The sequence below is a fragment of the Phallusia mammillata genome, chromosome 3 (assembly GCF_965637545.1).
Source record: "Phallusia mammillata chromosome 3, kaPhaMamm4.hap1.1, whole genome shotgun sequence".
In the NCBI taxonomy this organism is placed as follows: domain Eukaryota; kingdom Metazoa; phylum Chordata; class Ascidiacea; order Phlebobranchia; family Ascidiidae; genus Phallusia; species Phallusia mammillata.
In genome coordinates this window covers 537,180-554,067 of record NC_137254.1, presented here as the reverse complement: position 1 = coordinate 554,067, position 16,888 = coordinate 537,180, and the positions used below count along the sequence as shown (strand labels likewise).

Here is a 16,888-nt window from a genome sequence, read left to right as displayed (position 1 = left end):
TGTCTATAACACAGAACAAATCCTAAACAGCAAAACAAACATTCTCAGATTTAGAAATATGAACTACTGTGGGTAAAACTAATCCCACCAGCTAATGAATACCAGTAGGCAGCTCAAGTCAACTCTGTCACTATCTGTAATTTATAATTTACTTGCCTCTAAAAGGAAAACAGCATGATTTCAATAAAATACTTGCTTAAAGGCTTCGATACTTATTACACCTGTCAGTATACTGTCAATATACATGCAAACAACACGAGACATTTCATAAACTGATTGCAACATACACAGCAAGCAAGCAATTGACTTCATTCAATGGAACACTAATTGTCTTGTCGGCTATTACATCACAGGACAATTGTCACGTTTCAAGTTTGTAGAGCTCTTCTGGCAAGTGTAATAAATGTAAGACGGATATTCTGCGGCGTATGTTGCGTGACTTCGGCGTAGCGGTTGGCGTCCAACCTGCCAATACTCTCCGCAAGCTGCTGAGTCACCCGAAAGATCCAATCAACACCTTTGAACAACGTGGTGTTGCATATTCTATTCCCTGCGCCGAGTGTCCGTTAATATATATCGGGAAGACTGGAAGGTCACTCAACACCCGCCGAAAAGAACATCAACGGGATGTTGCCAATAGCGACGCGAAGAAGTCGGCCCTCTCCAATCACGCGGTATCACAAGGCCACCGTATTGATTTCAATGCGGCGTCTGTTGTGGCCCGGGAGCCTGACTACAGGAAAAGACTATTTCTTGAGTCATGGAATATTCACCAACGGGGCAACACAATAAACATCAAAACAGACGTGATGCTTTCAGCGTGCTACAGGCACCTGCTTAAAGATGAGAGGCCCAATCATTCGTTATCGCGCGGTGTTTTTGTTGCGTTGTAACGTGCTTGCCTTCCATTCTTTTTTCCTTTGTTTATCGTGCACTGTACTAGTCGCATTGAGTGTTATTTACCCTGATGAAGACGACCTGTATAGGACGTCGAAACGTCGGAATAAAATTACATTTGCCAGAAGAGCTCTACAAACTTGATATTATGCCTGGCAGTAATAGCTTATAAATTGTTACGTTTGTTAGACAAAGTTAAAGTTGGTAAAACCCGGCTGGTAAAACGACCAAGGTCCAATAGTTTATTGAGACTCTCATGGAGTCCCGTCCCATCTCGAGTATTGGGAAAATTAAAGTTGGAAACAAATAAAAAGTGATGTTGGTGTAGCGAGGTGTTTATTCGAGGTACATCTGAATAGAATAACACCATATGCGAATACGCCGCATAAGACGAGAGTCAGAGAAAGAAGGCAATCTTTCCGGTTCGCTGTAGTATTGAAGCACACGCTTTATGAGGCTTTATGACGCATACAATGGGTCGGACAACTTGTGTTTTCTATAGAAAATGGCACACAATAAACGCAACATACAAACAGCTTGGCCACAGAGGTTTTATAAGAGACCTAAGGTGTCTGTAAAAGCAGAACAAAAACTGAACAGTAAGCAAACATTCTCACGTTTGGAAATAGAAACTAACAACAATGGATAAAATCAAACTTACTAGCAAATATAAAACAGTAGGCAGCTGAAATAAACCCTGTCACTATAAGTAATTGATACTTTACGTGCTGCTAAATGGAAACAACATTACTTCAATAAAATCTTTGTTTGAAAGCTTCGATACTTATTACACCTGTCGGCAGAACACATGCACACTACGAGATAAAATTTAAACTGATTGCAACATACACAGCAAGCAAGCAACCGACTTCATCCAATGGAACATTTATATTCTTGTCGGCTGTTGCGTCACAAGGCTTTTGTTACGTTAACCAGTTTGCCTGACAAAATTAAATTTGGTAAAAACGAGTTGGCAAAAACGACTAAAGGTCCAACAGTTTATTGAGAAACTCATGGAAACTTTTCGCATCTAGAGTTTTGGAAGAAACAAGAAGACCTGATAATTTGAAAGAATAAAAGATGAATAAAAACCTAACAACTATTCTTTCAATTTATGTTTACAAAGATTGCGTTAGTGTTTCGTGTTGCTATTTTAATACACAAAAAAGGCTATGGTTTGTTGGGAGAAGTTCTTTTCTAAATTAATTTGCAAAATTGTGATTGATATTTTGTCACAGAAATTAAAACTTACCGAAATCACTCAACCATGAAGTAAAGCACATTTCGATTTTCGACTTTTCTTTTGTTAAATTCTCATTTTTTCGTGGTTTATATTTCTAAGTTCTAAAGTGGTATTTTATTCTGCTGTGCATTATAAGTTTGGTGAATTTACACACTAGCAGTTTTCCGAGGGTTTTATAAAATATGTGAAAGATTTTTTTTGCATTTTAAATTGTTGCTAAAATTCATTGTTCAGTTATTTTTCGAAGCAAAAAAATTTTGAAAATCCTGCAAATTAAACTGAACCGCTTACAATGACATTTAAATTCTTATTAACTTAAAATTTCTGACTTTTACAGAGATAGGATTCAGGGTAATTCTATTATTGCAAGAAAAATGGGAATTGCTTGTTACTTTTTGTGATATTCTAAAAGTAAAATATTTTGGTGGAAAATGACCCTTACAGAATTCTGTGGCGGCGAAGTTTTTTTTGTAAGTAAATTTATAGGGTTTTAATAGTTAAATGATGTAACAGATTATGTAACGTTTGTCTCCAAATACTTTATATGTGACAAATCGTTTATGCCAGCCTGCAGATGCAGAGTGTAAATGACAGCTGCACAAGCGATTTATTTTGAAAAAAATTGCACCACAAATATTTTTGGTTGCATATGGATATTTGTACCAAAAGCATTTAGTTGTCCTGCCTTGGCCTCTATCACTTGTTTTGCGCCTGCTGAAATTGGTCTTGCACACAAACTTAAGATCGTGCATGTGCGCATACAGGGCATGTTGGTTCTGTAGCCTTAAGATCTCGTTGGGAAACTGCCATGTTCTGCAGACTGGCATTTGTGTAGGGTGCTTCTAAACCTGAGAGTAAAAATACTTTTATTCTTTGCTCCCAAAATAACAAATTTCAAAGTGCCACTAATCTTTCTCCTTTATTAAGAGCCAGTAGCCATGCTTGTTACTGTTATATGAAACGGTGACAAATAAACCATTGATTGATTGATTGATTGTCACAGCTGTTACTTGACCGTCACATCTGTTACTTGACCCAAAGCCACTTCATTTTGTTGCCTTTAGTAGCAAAAATGTTGTTGCTTTTAGTACACAAAAAGTGTGTCCTAATTGCCACAACAGAAAAAAACTATACAATCCAAAAATTTCTTTGTTTATGTATTTTAAAATTTTGCTAAAAGAAAATTTTCAAGACTCTAGATTTTTAAGCAATAAATTTTACATTTTTTGTTTCTTGGAAAAGAAAAAGTTAAAAATAGAGGAACCCTCAGTAATCGTTATCAAAGGTATATACATGTGGTACGTGGTATCGGTACTCGCTTCAAAATCTGGTAGAGGCACATCACTAGTTAAAACCATGCAATTGCCCAAGCCATGTATAAGTTATAACATAGCTTTCAAAATACTACTTGTGATTTTTAGGATGCACAGACAGTATGGAATTCAACCGATCCAACTTTCAGCAACTGCTACCAACAACTTGTGTTTGACCTGGTGCCTTGTGTGTATTTATGGATTTTTGCAATCCCATATTATTTCATTACACGGAATTCAGGAATTTCCTACATACCAGTTTCACCCCTCTTTAAAGCAAAACTGGTAAGGTACCTTTCAGTATAAGTTGGGCCAGAAGTAATGCTTGATACCAAAAATTTTAGTGGACGAATTCAATACTGTGTTTTCACAAGCAAAAATTTGTGGCTTTCACCTATTTAACTATGAGATAGAAAAAGGCTCTTTTTGCAATGAATTCATGCGACTCTTATGGTCCAAGTTACAGCCATTATTCAATTGATCAATTTTCTCATACTGTAGTCTAAAATTGGTTTATGTAACACACAGTATAACGCCCTTAGGGGGAATAGAGCAACAATTTTCATACCATGTGGTTTTCACTTTATTTGGTTAAATTCCACTTTCAATAAAACTACTGGTTATAAGTTTAACTAAAATAAAACAGAAATATCAAATATATTTTGTCCTTTTGCTTAATAAACCTAAATTAGCGTTTTGAAAAAAAAGGTCATGCTTTGTTTTTATATGTTCATTTTTATTGTTTACTCAAACTTTCAACTTTTAAATTAAGTCGTATTGTGTAACATAGGAAATAGTTTTTTAATATACCTAACCGTTCAACCAAAGCCAATCATTTATAACCCACCCTAAACAGGAAATTGATTTGCTAAACATCAAACATAGAGTGCTACAAAATGCACTTCAAAGGCCACAAAAACAATATATATGTATGAAACTTGCCCTTTTCAGATAACCACAGTATTGTTGTGTTTTAACTAGTTTGTATTGGCCAAAAAAGGAAATATTTCTTTAATATACCCAACCATTCAAGCAACGTAAAAAAATGCCTTTTTCAGATTACCACCCTTTTGTTATGGGTCTTTGCATGGACTAACTTGATTCGAAGTTTATGGGAGTGGGGACAATCCGCTGCAGCTGTCCCGTCTGTTGACCTTGTCGTGCCCTTGATTGTTGGTGTTTCAATGGTTCGTTGTGAAATTGTATTTCAAAGTTTTAATGGCCATTGTTCACTTTTGAAAGTAATGTCGTTTAAATTATGTTTTCTAAGCATTATTGCGATATTTTCACATTTTCTATGAAACTGATTACAGCTACAAAATGTAAAATTTTGAATGTTTGTCAATATGGCTATGAATTTCATAGAAATCTAATTCCGAAAACATGGGCTTTTAAGAGCCTTTTATGTCATGCACCATTGATGTAGGTTTGTTATTTTCGCACAGTGACTTTTAAGTTACCTGTGTAGGTGACAAATTAAATATATATATAGTTACAATGAATCCCATGAGAAAATACAACAAAAAGTACTAGTCTTGTGCTCGCTGCCCCTAAACTTGATCATTAGTGCAATTCCAATTGTTTTTCGATTGACCAATTCTTGTTGCTTTTTCAGGCCTTGGCTGTTGTTTTGCTTCAATTTGACCGAATGCAGGGAGTTAGATCATCAGGATTGCTAACTTGTTATTGGATGTTGTTCATACTCACATGGGCATTTGTTTTCAAGTCAAAAGTTTCCCTACTTATGAGTGGAACGGTTGGTTTTATGTTTTATTGTTTTTTTTAACAGAATGGTTGGACAAATATAGCTTTCTTCTTTAACTAACTATTCCACCATTATCTATTAGTACCAGCATATGCGTCTTGATTTGGTATAACGCCTTCAATGGTCCCTGATGAAATTTTTGAATAAAACAACATAGATTTTATGCAGACCAGCGATCTCGACGCACTCATGATTAGATCATAGTACACCACGCCTATTTAAGGTGTTATATACCTGAATCAAGCCCAAGCGTTACTAAATGACAATGCATAGGCTGGAAAAATGCTAACATGCAGTGATGTAAATTAAATTTAGGGATAAATTCATGTTTAAAATACCTTGATGATAAAAGCAGTGTTGAACTTGTGTTTTGCTGACTCACCATGAACTTGTGTTTTGCTGACTCACCATGAACTTGTGTTTTGCTGACTCACCATGAGTGGCACATAACTTCAATTTAGCTGAGTCAGACAACGTAAAACCATGATCTGAATGATAAGCTGCAGACAGTGGGCACTGTTTTTTCCATATATATACAGTCTTATCAGTGCAGCTGGTGTCAAGGCATAGGGCGGGGGTGGGCAACCTGTGGCCCTTTGTTAAAGCTTGTGCAGCCCGTAGGGACGTTTGAATTTCAAACGTACTGGCAAACGAGTCCAATTATTACATATTTTTGAGCTGATTAATGTGCCTGTGCTAGTTTTCTGTGACCTGGCAATTTGTAGCTAGAATCAAATACGAATTATACTTGTAGTTAAGCATATTTGGTAAGAAACAAAGCAAAGTCACTTTGTGTTATACACAGGTGCGGCCTGCGATCCAATTTTGACATTTATAATTGGCCCTGCAGTAACAAAGGTTGCCCACCCCTGGCATAGGGCGTATCGGATAGTGTGGCCATGTAACGGTACTCCAGTTTGCTGGAAGCAACAGGCTAAAAACCCATGGTTCACCTATTCTGTTCGATTACACAACTGGGCACAAACCACAGAGGAAACTGGCTCACAATGGCCAAGAAACTGTTTATGAATCAAATTGATTTTCGATTCAGTGTCACTATACCAATATACAAGCGTCAAGCCAATAAATTATAAGCTGCAGACAGGCCTATGTCTTGTCACCAGCTGCACTGATGAGATCTTCTGTTTGATGCCACAAGCACACAACTTATCATTTATGGGCTTAATGCTTTTCCATTGAATTGTTATCATTTTACATGTTTAATTTTAATGTTTTTTCAGGTTTTAACAGGTGGCCAAATCTTGAGATGTGTTACGTTCTTTCTTTCCTACACGGCAGTGATTGTCAACTTTGCATTTTGCTTTTTCGCTGACAATTCCCCGGCGTTTAAGGTAAACCACACCAACCAACCAACCATGACTAGACCTGTTTTTTCCCCATATCCCTTTTTAAGTGTGTTTTGTGTAAAATATGCTGGTACAGTAATCCTAACATGAATTGATAAATAAGCCATTGCTGCCAGGCATGATGTATAACCAAGTGTTGCGCTAACTTGCAAGGCTTATCTTGCACGACAAAAATTCTCTAAGTGACAAATTATCCTGATGAAGGTGTCTTGTATAGGACATCAAAACGTGATTGTATTGTATAAAACTGCTGGATGAGCAATACTCGGTTATAGGATTGATAGCTCAAGAGCTTTTAATACAATCCTGTTGAATAATAAAAAAAATAATAACTTGGATTTTAGTTTCTTTAGGTTTTACACTTGTGTGATAATGCAATGATTTTAAATTGCTTGTCAGGTGAAATTAATTCCAAGAAAATTATAAACAATTATATCTGTATTAGTTAAAACACATTTTTGTCTTTGTTAGGTTCGAGACTCCAGTGACATTCACTTAAAATCAAAGAACGAAAAAACGGAAGTCGAAAAAACACACAAATCCTGTCCAGAAGAGGGCGCCACATTTCTGTCAAAGATGTCATTTTGGTGGTTTACAAGGTAAAAGCTTAAAATTAAAACCTTTATATTATACATACAATAACAATGTGATAATATAGAGCCTAATCTTTTTACAAGCTATAGTTTAGCACTAACAATACAAATATGCTAAAGTTAATTCAACATGCTACCAATGAACCGCAAACAGTGGTCATTGCTTTTTATCTACCCTATGTGGGCTCACCGCTGAGCAAAAACAAACTACCTAATACAAAGAAAACCTTTGTCAGATTTACTTTTACCGTTTGATCAAAATCATAATTTGTCATTTTGTTTTATATGCTCTAATCTTCTCTCAGCCCAGCGTTCCCTCATATTTGCCCTTTTTCTCTAAGAGCCCTCTTTAATGACAGCAAATGTCCCCAGGGGGGCACTGATACCCACAGTGCGAGTTACTGGTTTCAACTTATACGGTCTCACATGAATAGCTGGTGACAAGACATTGACTGCATAACCTAATTATGGCACCCAAGTTTGTTAAAAGTAACAGGCTCAAATCAGTTTGATGCTATCAGGGGTGTCCAACTCGAACACACCAACGTGCCAAATTTAGTTGTAAAATATACTGGTGTGCCAACGTTTGGTACTTTTTCCAAACCATTTCTTAAACGTCTTAACGGTACGGGCTCGATTTATGATACTCCAAAACCTTTTATAATGTTTATGCGACACAAGATACAAACAGTTTGCAACGGGGCTTAGGTTTTGTCAAAAAACGAACAATTTAATTAGTGAGTTGTGTAACTTTAATACTGATAATCCTTACTGAAGTTAGAACAAAGGCCAAGAAGAATCAATAGAAACAAATTTAATTGCGTGACAAATCCTAATGTTTACCATCTCATCTGAATTTGCAAAAGCTTGTGTGACATTTCCAAATGCTCTGCATGCCACTTATGGCACTTGTGCCACGTGTTGGACACTCCTGCTATAAACAGACAGAAACTGCAGATAAAATCAATGCTTTAAAATCATCATTTCCCAGCAATGAATATATAGCTTAAAGAACTTTCGTTTTCTGTGTTTGTTTAAATTCTTTGCAAAGAAAGGGCTCAAGTGACTTGAGTGACACATTATGTAGTTTGAAATCGGATAAATTGTTTTGTTTTTCGAAAATTATTACGACTACACACAATCTAAGGACAAATTTAGCAAACTAGAGGTTGCACTTTTTGATAGGAATTACATCACATTTATATTATACTTGTAGTAGGTTTACCAAGTTAGTTGTCTAGTATCCTGTTTTCCTATTTCATGGTTAACACAACTTGCGGTAGATAAATTCCATTGACTCACATAGCACACCAGGTTCATTGAAGGCATCATATGTGGTGGGATTCGAACCCACAACAGGAGTCTTTCCGGGACTCGTGCTCTACCAACTGAGCTACACAGGCTCAGTGGAGAATCCGCCAAAAGTCGAATCACAAGCACCGTTGCCTGCCTCGTAATTCAAAAGGATGTTGCACAAAGTAACTGCATGAAAGCTGGTAGATTTGCTGTCAGCCGGTCACCAAGCATTCACCACCATATGGCAAGGCGTAGGCTAGAAAAATTTAGCCTGCGGTGGGATTCGAACCCACGACAGGAGTCTTTCCAGGACTTGCGCTCTACCAACTGAGCTACACAGGCTCAGTGGAGAACCCGCCGAAAGTCGAATCACAAGCACCGTTGCCTGCCTCGTATGCTGCACATGCCAGCTTCGTAGTAGGGGATCCCTAGATTGACCATTGATCAGCTAAGATGTCCCACACTAGATGCTTTAGGGCGAAACCCAGTTATGAATTTATGTCCATCTTAAAATAAGTTACATTGTATATTATTTAGAATGGTTATACTCGGATACAAAAGACCTTTAGTCGACCTCGACCTTTGGACTTTGAAGAAATCTGACGCTTCAGGGAATATTGCCAGACACTTCCTGAAAAACTGGAATGCTGAGCTTGCAAAAAACAGGTAAGCCTTCAGCATTAAATAGTTTGATGTAAGTTTCAATATTATTTGTGTCATTATTTAATAAAATATTGTGGAATTTTGAAAGTTTTCTGATTTTTAATCTTTGTACATGTAGTTTTTGTGTCATGTAAATATTTTGATAAAAATATGTGCTAAGCCACCCTTCTAGTTACTCCTAAAATCTGTAGTTCCTTTTAATCATTCTGACTATTTTATGGGTGTTCATTCTCTTTTTTGACACATTTTGATTTTACTTCATACTTTTTCCTCGTTAAAGTTTGTCCAACTCGTTTTGCCATCAAATGTTTAATGGATTTAGATAAAACTTAACAGATGGTAGATATGGTCAAGTAGTTGAGCCCTTTGTTTTGTTTGACTTGATCACCCCAAAATTTACCCCACCAGCCTCTTAAAATGGGTTCAATTTTTATCTATGGGGGAATATACATTGACTGTCTATAATAGGTTATAGCAGTGGTTCTTAACCTTTTTATCATCGCCGAACCCATACTGTGTTTAGCATCTGTACACAAACATGAAAAAGATGAAGTATTAAGTTTTTGCTGCCAACAAAATTTCTTTGTTTCTGCATATGAGCAACGCGAACAATGCAATTTGTTACGTCAAAAAAAGAAATTAAAACCTTAGTGCAGGGGTGCACAACCATTTTGCTAGGATGGCCGCTTTCACCAACGGCCGCTATTTACTTGCTTATTTTTGTTTTAAAATACTTGGTTGATATTATGTATTTACCAAGTGCCCAAGAAGCCCAGATTAATTTCTAGCCCGGTGCACGGATTGAGCTGCACAGCGAGGAGATCAGTCTTAAGTGTTTATGATGTTATAATCTATATTGTGATGCTTGTGGTACCTGTTTTGTTTGCATTGTTGGCACACAATATGCGTACAAAAAGTCTGACACATATGGTTATTAGGCTGGTAATACTCTTTTTAGTACCACAAAAACTGTTTAGAGAAGAAGTACCACAAAAACTGTTTAAAACATCCCTGCCTAAGTTTAAACTTCCAGTGTTTTGATATTTGGCAACTACAAATTGCCGTTTTTATCAACTATAGACCCCAAAGTCAAAAACGAGTATTTGGATTGTACTTCAAAAAGACCTTCGTCGAACCCCGGTTAAGAACCACTGGGTTATAGTGTATGTGCAATGGCAAAGTGTGCTAAGCCACCCTTGTAGTTTATTTTGACTTAACTGTAAGTGTTATGTTATCTTTAGCAAAGTTCCAGCAGCCAAACCAACTAAGTCAAATTTATCGACAACAAACAACACAAGCAAGGAAGAGGAAGTTTTGATTAAACAACCAAAAGGTGGTTTGTGTCAATTAGTGTTTCACAAAAATTTTCCTATGTTTTAATGCTCATAATTTGAACTTACAGACCAGTGGTTCCCATGCTTTTTTACCATTGTTGTCACCACTGAAAACACTCTTTCCATTTAACCCTTCTTTTAAAAAAAGATTTAATGGGCCTGGCGTACTGTGATTTTTTTGAAAAAAAGTTCTAAAATTGTAGGACCACACAGAAGAAAAACATCAAAAACTCAAAATGATAATCAAATTAACCACTTCAAAATTGTATACTCTCCCTTTTGGGGAGGTACCTAGAGGTTTAAAACCACTGCTATAAACACAACTAAAACAAATTGATTTCACAAAATATATTTGATACTATGACACCAATTAAAATATATTTTTATTTTAAAAAAGTGCAGATTTAATTTTTATCTTAATATTTGTAACATTTTTTTTCTTCCATTAGGTGGCGGTAAACGGAAAGGCTCGTTGCTATGGGCGATGTGCAAGACGTTTGGTCCGTATTTTCTCATCAGTAGTTTGTTGAAAATCGTCCAGGATTGTCTTTCCTTTATTGGACCACAAATCCTGAGGTAATTTCATTTTTAAATGTTTACAATGTTACATTGAATCCTTACTTGAAATTTCTAACCTCTAAACCTGCAATTAGGCCTTCATTATTCTGCAAAGTGTGTTGCAAACCGAAATGCAGTTTATTAATATGCTATAACTTTGTTTTCCTAAACCCATGGGCTATCTTAGCAGTTGAGCAGGGATTGCTATGCAGTTGCACTAACCACTTGGTCATCTTAGAGACCGGCTGGGATTAGAACCACCAACTTTACGATTGTATACAGTTGAACTAACCACTGGGTCATCTTAGAGGCCGAGCTGGGATTAGAACCACCAACCTTGCGATTGTATACAGTTGAACTAACCACTGGGTCATCTTAGAGGCCGAGCTGGGATTAGAACCACCAACCTTGCGATTGTATACAGTTGAACTAACCACTGGGTTCACCATAATTTACTAAATTTATTTCCCTGATTTTTAGTGGTTTGATTTCATTCACAACAAGCAATGACCCGACATGGAAAGGATATTTTTTCGCCGTTTCACTTTTCGTTGTTGCGATGACTCAGAGTGTGATTCTTCAGCAATATTTTCACATTTGTTTTGTCGTTGGAATGAGATTAAGATCTGCAATTATATCGGCTATCTACAGAAAGGTGAAACATTTATACCATTGTTAGTAATTTGCAATGGATACTCAAACAAATATAGAAAAGTCTTTAATGGTGTTTTTGTGGTCTATAGATCCGAATTTGTTGTTTAATGTCCTGTTTAGAAAGCAACTGTTTCTTTTAACTGAAATATAGATAGGTATTTTTTCACTACATTTCGTTTGTTTAGGAAATGTACTTAAACAACTTTATGTAAATTGTTTTGCAAATATGTGCATTCTAGATTTTACTTAAATATTCCAGAATAGAATACTATGGTATCACTTTTTTTTCAATATTGGTCAGTTTAGTTAAGTGTTTGGTGTATTCAATGTTAAAAAACTCATTTATTAAGTGTTAAAAAAATTCAATGTTAAAAAACTCATTATTAAAAATCACATTAATTAAAGCATTATTGGTAACGATGATAAACCAGTGATTTCAAGAGTCTTTTATTTCACTTTTTAGTCCCTGGTTTTGTCCAACGCAGCTCGTAGAGAGAGCACTGTTGGTGAAGTGGTGAATCTGATGTCAGTTGATGCTCAACGATTCATGGATCTCATGTCATACCTAAATGTGGTTTGGTCAGGTATGTTTTTGGTTAAGTTAGTTTCCTTAAGTCATAAAAATCCAGGTCTATTTAAGCCAGTCTACCAGGCATTTGGCAATCTAAAATCTAGCCTGCGGTGGGATTCGAACCAACAATAGGAGTCATTCTGGGGCTCAAGCTGTAGCAACTGAGCTACACAGGCTCAGTGGTGAAACCAACAAAATCACCGTTACCTGCCTGATATGCTGCCCATGTCAGCTTCATAGTAGCTCAGTTATAATTAACATAAATCATTGCTAGTTAAGTGGCACACTATAGAAATCATAATATGCCAAGCCCATACTGTGCGTCGTGATGTTCTGGGTTGGTTTATTTTAAAGAGATTGTTTAAAGATTGTTCTGTGGAATTAAGCATTATAAGTAACAGTTTTAGGCAAAACTATTTAAAAACTTTGCAATATATCATTTCAGGGCCATTCCAGATCATTCTCGCCCTCTACTTTCTCTGGCAAGAGCTTGGGCCTTCAGTCTTAGCTGGACTTGCAATTATGATTTTGCTCATTCCAATAAATGCTCTCATAGCAAGCAAAGCAAGAGCTCTACAGGTGAGTGCTTGAAATGTTGTTTGGTTTAAGCATTGTTGGGACCCATGTGTTTCTGCTTGCATATATGTAAATAGTAGGCTGAGAGTTTGCCAATGTGGTTTGAATTATGTTGTTTGAAGCATTATTGGGACCCATGTGTTTCTGCTTGCATGTATGTATATGGTGGGCTCGAAAATTTGCCAATTGTGTTACTTAAAATAGCTTAGTGAATATTATATATGACTCACTATAGAACATATATTTCGCTTAAATGGTATCTTCAGTTCCTTATTCAAATAGAATATTCAAATACCTAAATGGTAATATGTTGTTTGTGTTTCAAGGTCAAGCAAATGGATTACAAGGACGAAAGGATCAAACTAATGAATGAAATTTTAAACGGAATCAAAGTGCTGAAGATGTATGCTTGGGAAATGTCATTCAAAGTAAGATTTCCAATGTTGGATTTTAAGTTTACCTTTTTTAAGCGATATTCCTACTTCTTACAGTTTTAAAGCAGTGGTTCCCAACCTGTGGTACACATACCACTAGTGGTACACCAGGGCTTTTTAGGTGGCACAGAAGTAGCTTTCTGCTATATTAAATTCAAGTCATATCATGAAATGCAACTGAACTAATCCAACTGATCAGCCCTGGTTTTGGGCGGAACTCATTAAACATTCTATTTGCAATTGCTGGCCTTGTTGGCTTCAGAAATTGCCTATAGTCTAAAACAGTGGTTCTCAAACGTATACTGATTGCGTACCACCTGGCGACTTCTCTACCGCTGTGTACCACCTAAATCTTGTTTACATGGGTGGACCAAGAGTTCTTCTTGACTACACTAGCTAATTTATGAAACCAGCATGTTAGCAATCCCTAAAAAAACATCCTAGACATTGGTTCTGCAAAAAACACAGGGCTGATCAGTTGGGTCGGTTGAGCAGCAATTCTTGATGTGACTTGAATTAAGTATAGCAGATAGTTACGCGTACCACCTGTAAAGACCCACTAGTGGCACGTGTACCACAGTTTGAGAGCCACTGGTCTAAAAGAATATCTAGGTCTGCCTATTCAAACAGGGTTTAGGTGGTACGCAGTTAAAGAAAATGTTTTTGGGTCGTATGCAACCAGCATAAGGTTGAGAACCACTGTTTTCAATGATTCTGTTACTTTTACAGTTTATATTTTCCCATTTAGTTCATGTCAATAATAATTAACTTGTGTGTATTACAAAATTACTGGGAAAAACTTTGAAACAAAAAATCAACCAGCACAAGTAATGTGGACATTATTGTGATCACTGTGGACTTTTAATGGTAAAACAGTTTGCATAAATAACTCTACCTTTTTGCGCTCAGGAAAAAATTACAGAGATTCGAGGCAAAGAATTAAAACAATTACGCAGAGCAGCTTACCTTAATGCAGCGTCATCATTCACCTTTGTGTGCGCGCCGTTTCTGGTAAGTCAGCTAAACTTGATTACTAAAATAATATTGGTTAGTAGGAATGCGCCGAGCCGAGCCAGAACCCGAGTACTCGGTACCGAGCATCGCTATTTTTGATGCTCGGTGCTCGGCCGAGTAGTTGCACAAACTGACCCGAGCGTTAAATTTGCATATTCATGCCCTGCTAACATGTGTAACTAGTGTTCGAAAGGGTGTCTATGAACAAAAACAAATGATTTTTCAAATGTATTAGATTGTGGAAAAACGTGTACTTCTGAGGCCTGTACAGCTTAATACACCGCTGGTGACGTAAGAGACCTTGTATAGCCAAAACGTAAAAAAGGGGATTTTTTGTGACGTCATAACGCACTGAGCGTGCTCGGCCGAGCCGTTCGATGGCTACTCTATCCAAAATGGCCTATCTTTTGTCACCTTAAAATGATATATTGTATAACATTAATGATTAGGAAATTATGAACCATTTACTTGTGGTCAACCTGGGATTAGAACCACCAACCTTCAAATACTTGATTGTTTCAGGTTTCCTTGACGACGTTTGCAGTTTACGTGATGATCGACGACCACAATGTGTTAGACGCGCAGAAAGCTTTCGTCTCGCTTTCATTGTTCAATATTCTACGATTTCCATTGGCAATGTTGCCTTTTGTGGTGTCATCAATCGTACAGGTAAGCGTCATGTTAATGTGGGCTCCAAAATGACTGTTTTTATGCGAAGTGAAATGCTTGGGCCATTCACTTTTTTTAATGCATCTTAAGCCTCGGTTAAATTGGATTTGGTTAGTTCAGGTCTTTGTCTAATTCAGACAAAACTCGGGGTACAAATGATTCGTAATGTGGCAAGGCTTTAACTAATTGACATTGGTTAATGCAGATAAAAATTCTTGGTCCAAATGGGACCTGATTAACGGAGGTTCACTGTAGCTCACCATGCCACTAAGATTCCTGTGTGGGTTGAGTTGCTTTGTCACCATTAAGTGTTATTAACTTGGAACCCTAACCCTGATGTATTAAATTGATGTGAAGCCAATAAGTGATAAGTTGCAGGCTGTGCACACTTTTTAGTATTTAGAATGTCTCATCAGTGCTTTGGTTCCCAAACAGTTGCTCGGCCATTGTGAGCCAGTTTCATCTATGGTTTGTGCCCAGTTGTGGCTTTGCACAGAATAGTTGAGGCCTGGGTTTTTACCCTGTTACTCCCAACCAACTTAAATGCTGTTAGATGGCTACACTAGCCAATACAGCCTATGCCTCGTCACCAGCTGCACTGATGAGAACTTATAGGTTGAAACAGTGTGATGCGCTGTCTGCAGCTTGTCTCAAATTTGTTTTATGATGACTTTAGAAACCTTTTTCCAGCAAGCAATATTTGTTGAATGAAAACAATGACTTTAACCCTTAAAAATCAAATACTGCTTTACATTTGTTTTGATGCAGAAATTATTACCAAAGTTGTTGTATGGCAATATGAAAATTAAACGTTTGTTAAAAAATTTTCTTGTAGGCCAGTGTCAGTTTACAGCGTCTCGAGAAATTTCTCAACAACGATGAACTGGATGAGAGCAATGTTGACAGAAAACCGACGTCATCTGCTAATATGATTTCTATAGATAACGGAACATTTAAATGGGACGAAGAACAAGATGACATTCTAAAAAAGTTCGTTTGAGTATAAATGTTGTACTGAAAAAATTAACAAACTAAAGTTTTAGTTAAGAGCAATTTGGTAAACCATTTTTTTAAGTTTGGTTAAAATCTTTAAAATACGGTAAATCCATAGACATCATATTATTATTATTTAGTATTTCTATGTCGGTCCCCGATGGTTCGTTGGTTGCTGTCGTTGGACAAGTTGGTTGTGGGAAGTCATCACTCATGTCAGCTATGCTGGGCGATATGGAGAAGACTGAAGGCCGTGTGTCAGTACAGGTCGGTTTAAAGCGGGTTGCGCTTGTTACATGCACAACTTTGCAAGCTTAAAGCGGGTTTCCTAACGAGCTTCATGCAGTCGACCATAGTGCTTGTTACATGCAAGACTTTGCAAGCTTAAAGCGTGTTTCCTAATAAGTTTCGTGCATTCAACCATAGCCCTTGTTACATGCACGACTTTGCAAGCTTGAAGCGGGTTTCCTTACGAACTTTGTGCATGTTTCCCAGGGTTCAATTGCTTATGTTCCCCAACAAGCCTGGATCCAGAACCTGACAGTTCGTGACAACATAACTTTCGGGAAGGAATTGGATATTTGTCGATACCAAGATGTGGTTGAAGCTTGTGAATTGAAAGCTGACTTTGATATGTTACCAGCTGGTGATCAGACTGAGATTGGAGAAAGGGTAAGTTCCATAGGTTGAGGGTTCGAATCCACTTGTGGTAGCTTGAAATGTTTCAGATTCTCTTCAGTATTTGAATACAAGGAACTTGTTTTTAAAATTTTATCGCAACTTTCTGATGAATATTTCTTGTCATTTTTTGAACTAACAAGCAATCTTTCTTGGTCATTAACGTGCCCTAGTAATGGACTTTGATTAGAGACATAATTATAAACTGTAAAAAAAAACTTGTCTAAAATGGTGGAAGTCTTATATCTTGACAGCAGGAAAACTGACTGA

The 16,888-nt window shown here is 36.9% G+C and overlaps 1 protein-coding gene and 1 non-coding gene across 4 annotated transcripts in view; one reads left to right on the top strand and one right to left on the bottom strand.

Moving 5' to 3' along the window:
• Nucleotides 1-2,459: 2,459 nt before the first annotated feature.
• Nucleotides 2,460-16,888, top strand: part of LOC145220625 (multidrug resistance-associated protein 1-like) — a 35,848-nt gene continuing 21,419 nt past the window's right edge. For all 3 annotated transcript variants that reach the window (XM_080087828.1, XM_080087829.1, XM_080087830.1), the window contains exons 1-18: nucleotides 2,460-2,610; nucleotides 3,562-3,738; nucleotides 4,512-4,640; nucleotides 5,069-5,209; nucleotides 6,460-6,570; nucleotides 7,057-7,184; nucleotides 9,012-9,140; nucleotides 10,379-10,470; nucleotides 10,921-11,047; nucleotides 11,510-11,684; nucleotides 12,147-12,267; nucleotides 12,700-12,833; nucleotides 13,157-13,258; nucleotides 14,174-14,275; nucleotides 14,801-14,947; nucleotides 15,783-15,937; nucleotides 16,081-16,207; nucleotides 16,436-16,612. In XM_080087828.1, the coding sequence (XP_079943954.1) occupies nucleotides 2,572-2,610; nucleotides 3,562-3,738; nucleotides 4,512-4,640; nucleotides 5,069-5,209; nucleotides 6,460-6,570; nucleotides 7,057-7,184; nucleotides 9,012-9,140; nucleotides 10,379-10,470; nucleotides 10,921-11,047; nucleotides 11,510-11,684; nucleotides 12,147-12,267; nucleotides 12,700-12,833; nucleotides 13,157-13,258; nucleotides 14,174-14,275; nucleotides 14,801-14,947; nucleotides 15,783-15,937; nucleotides 16,081-16,207; nucleotides 16,436-16,612 (2,313 nt within the window). In that variant the 5' untranslated portion in view covers nucleotides 2,460-2,571. The remainder of the gene's footprint in view (nucleotides 2,611-3,561; nucleotides 3,739-4,511; nucleotides 4,641-5,068; nucleotides 5,210-6,459; nucleotides 6,571-7,056; nucleotides 7,185-9,011; nucleotides 9,141-10,378; nucleotides 10,471-10,920; nucleotides 11,048-11,509; nucleotides 11,685-12,146; nucleotides 12,268-12,699; nucleotides 12,834-13,156; nucleotides 13,259-14,173; nucleotides 14,276-14,800; nucleotides 14,948-15,782; nucleotides 15,938-16,080; nucleotides 16,208-16,435; nucleotides 16,613-16,888) is intronic.
• Nucleotides 8,743-8,816, bottom strand: Trnas-gga (transfer RNA serine (anticodon GGA)). The gene has a single exon. It is a non-coding gene; the product is annotated as a tRNA-Ser (tRNA).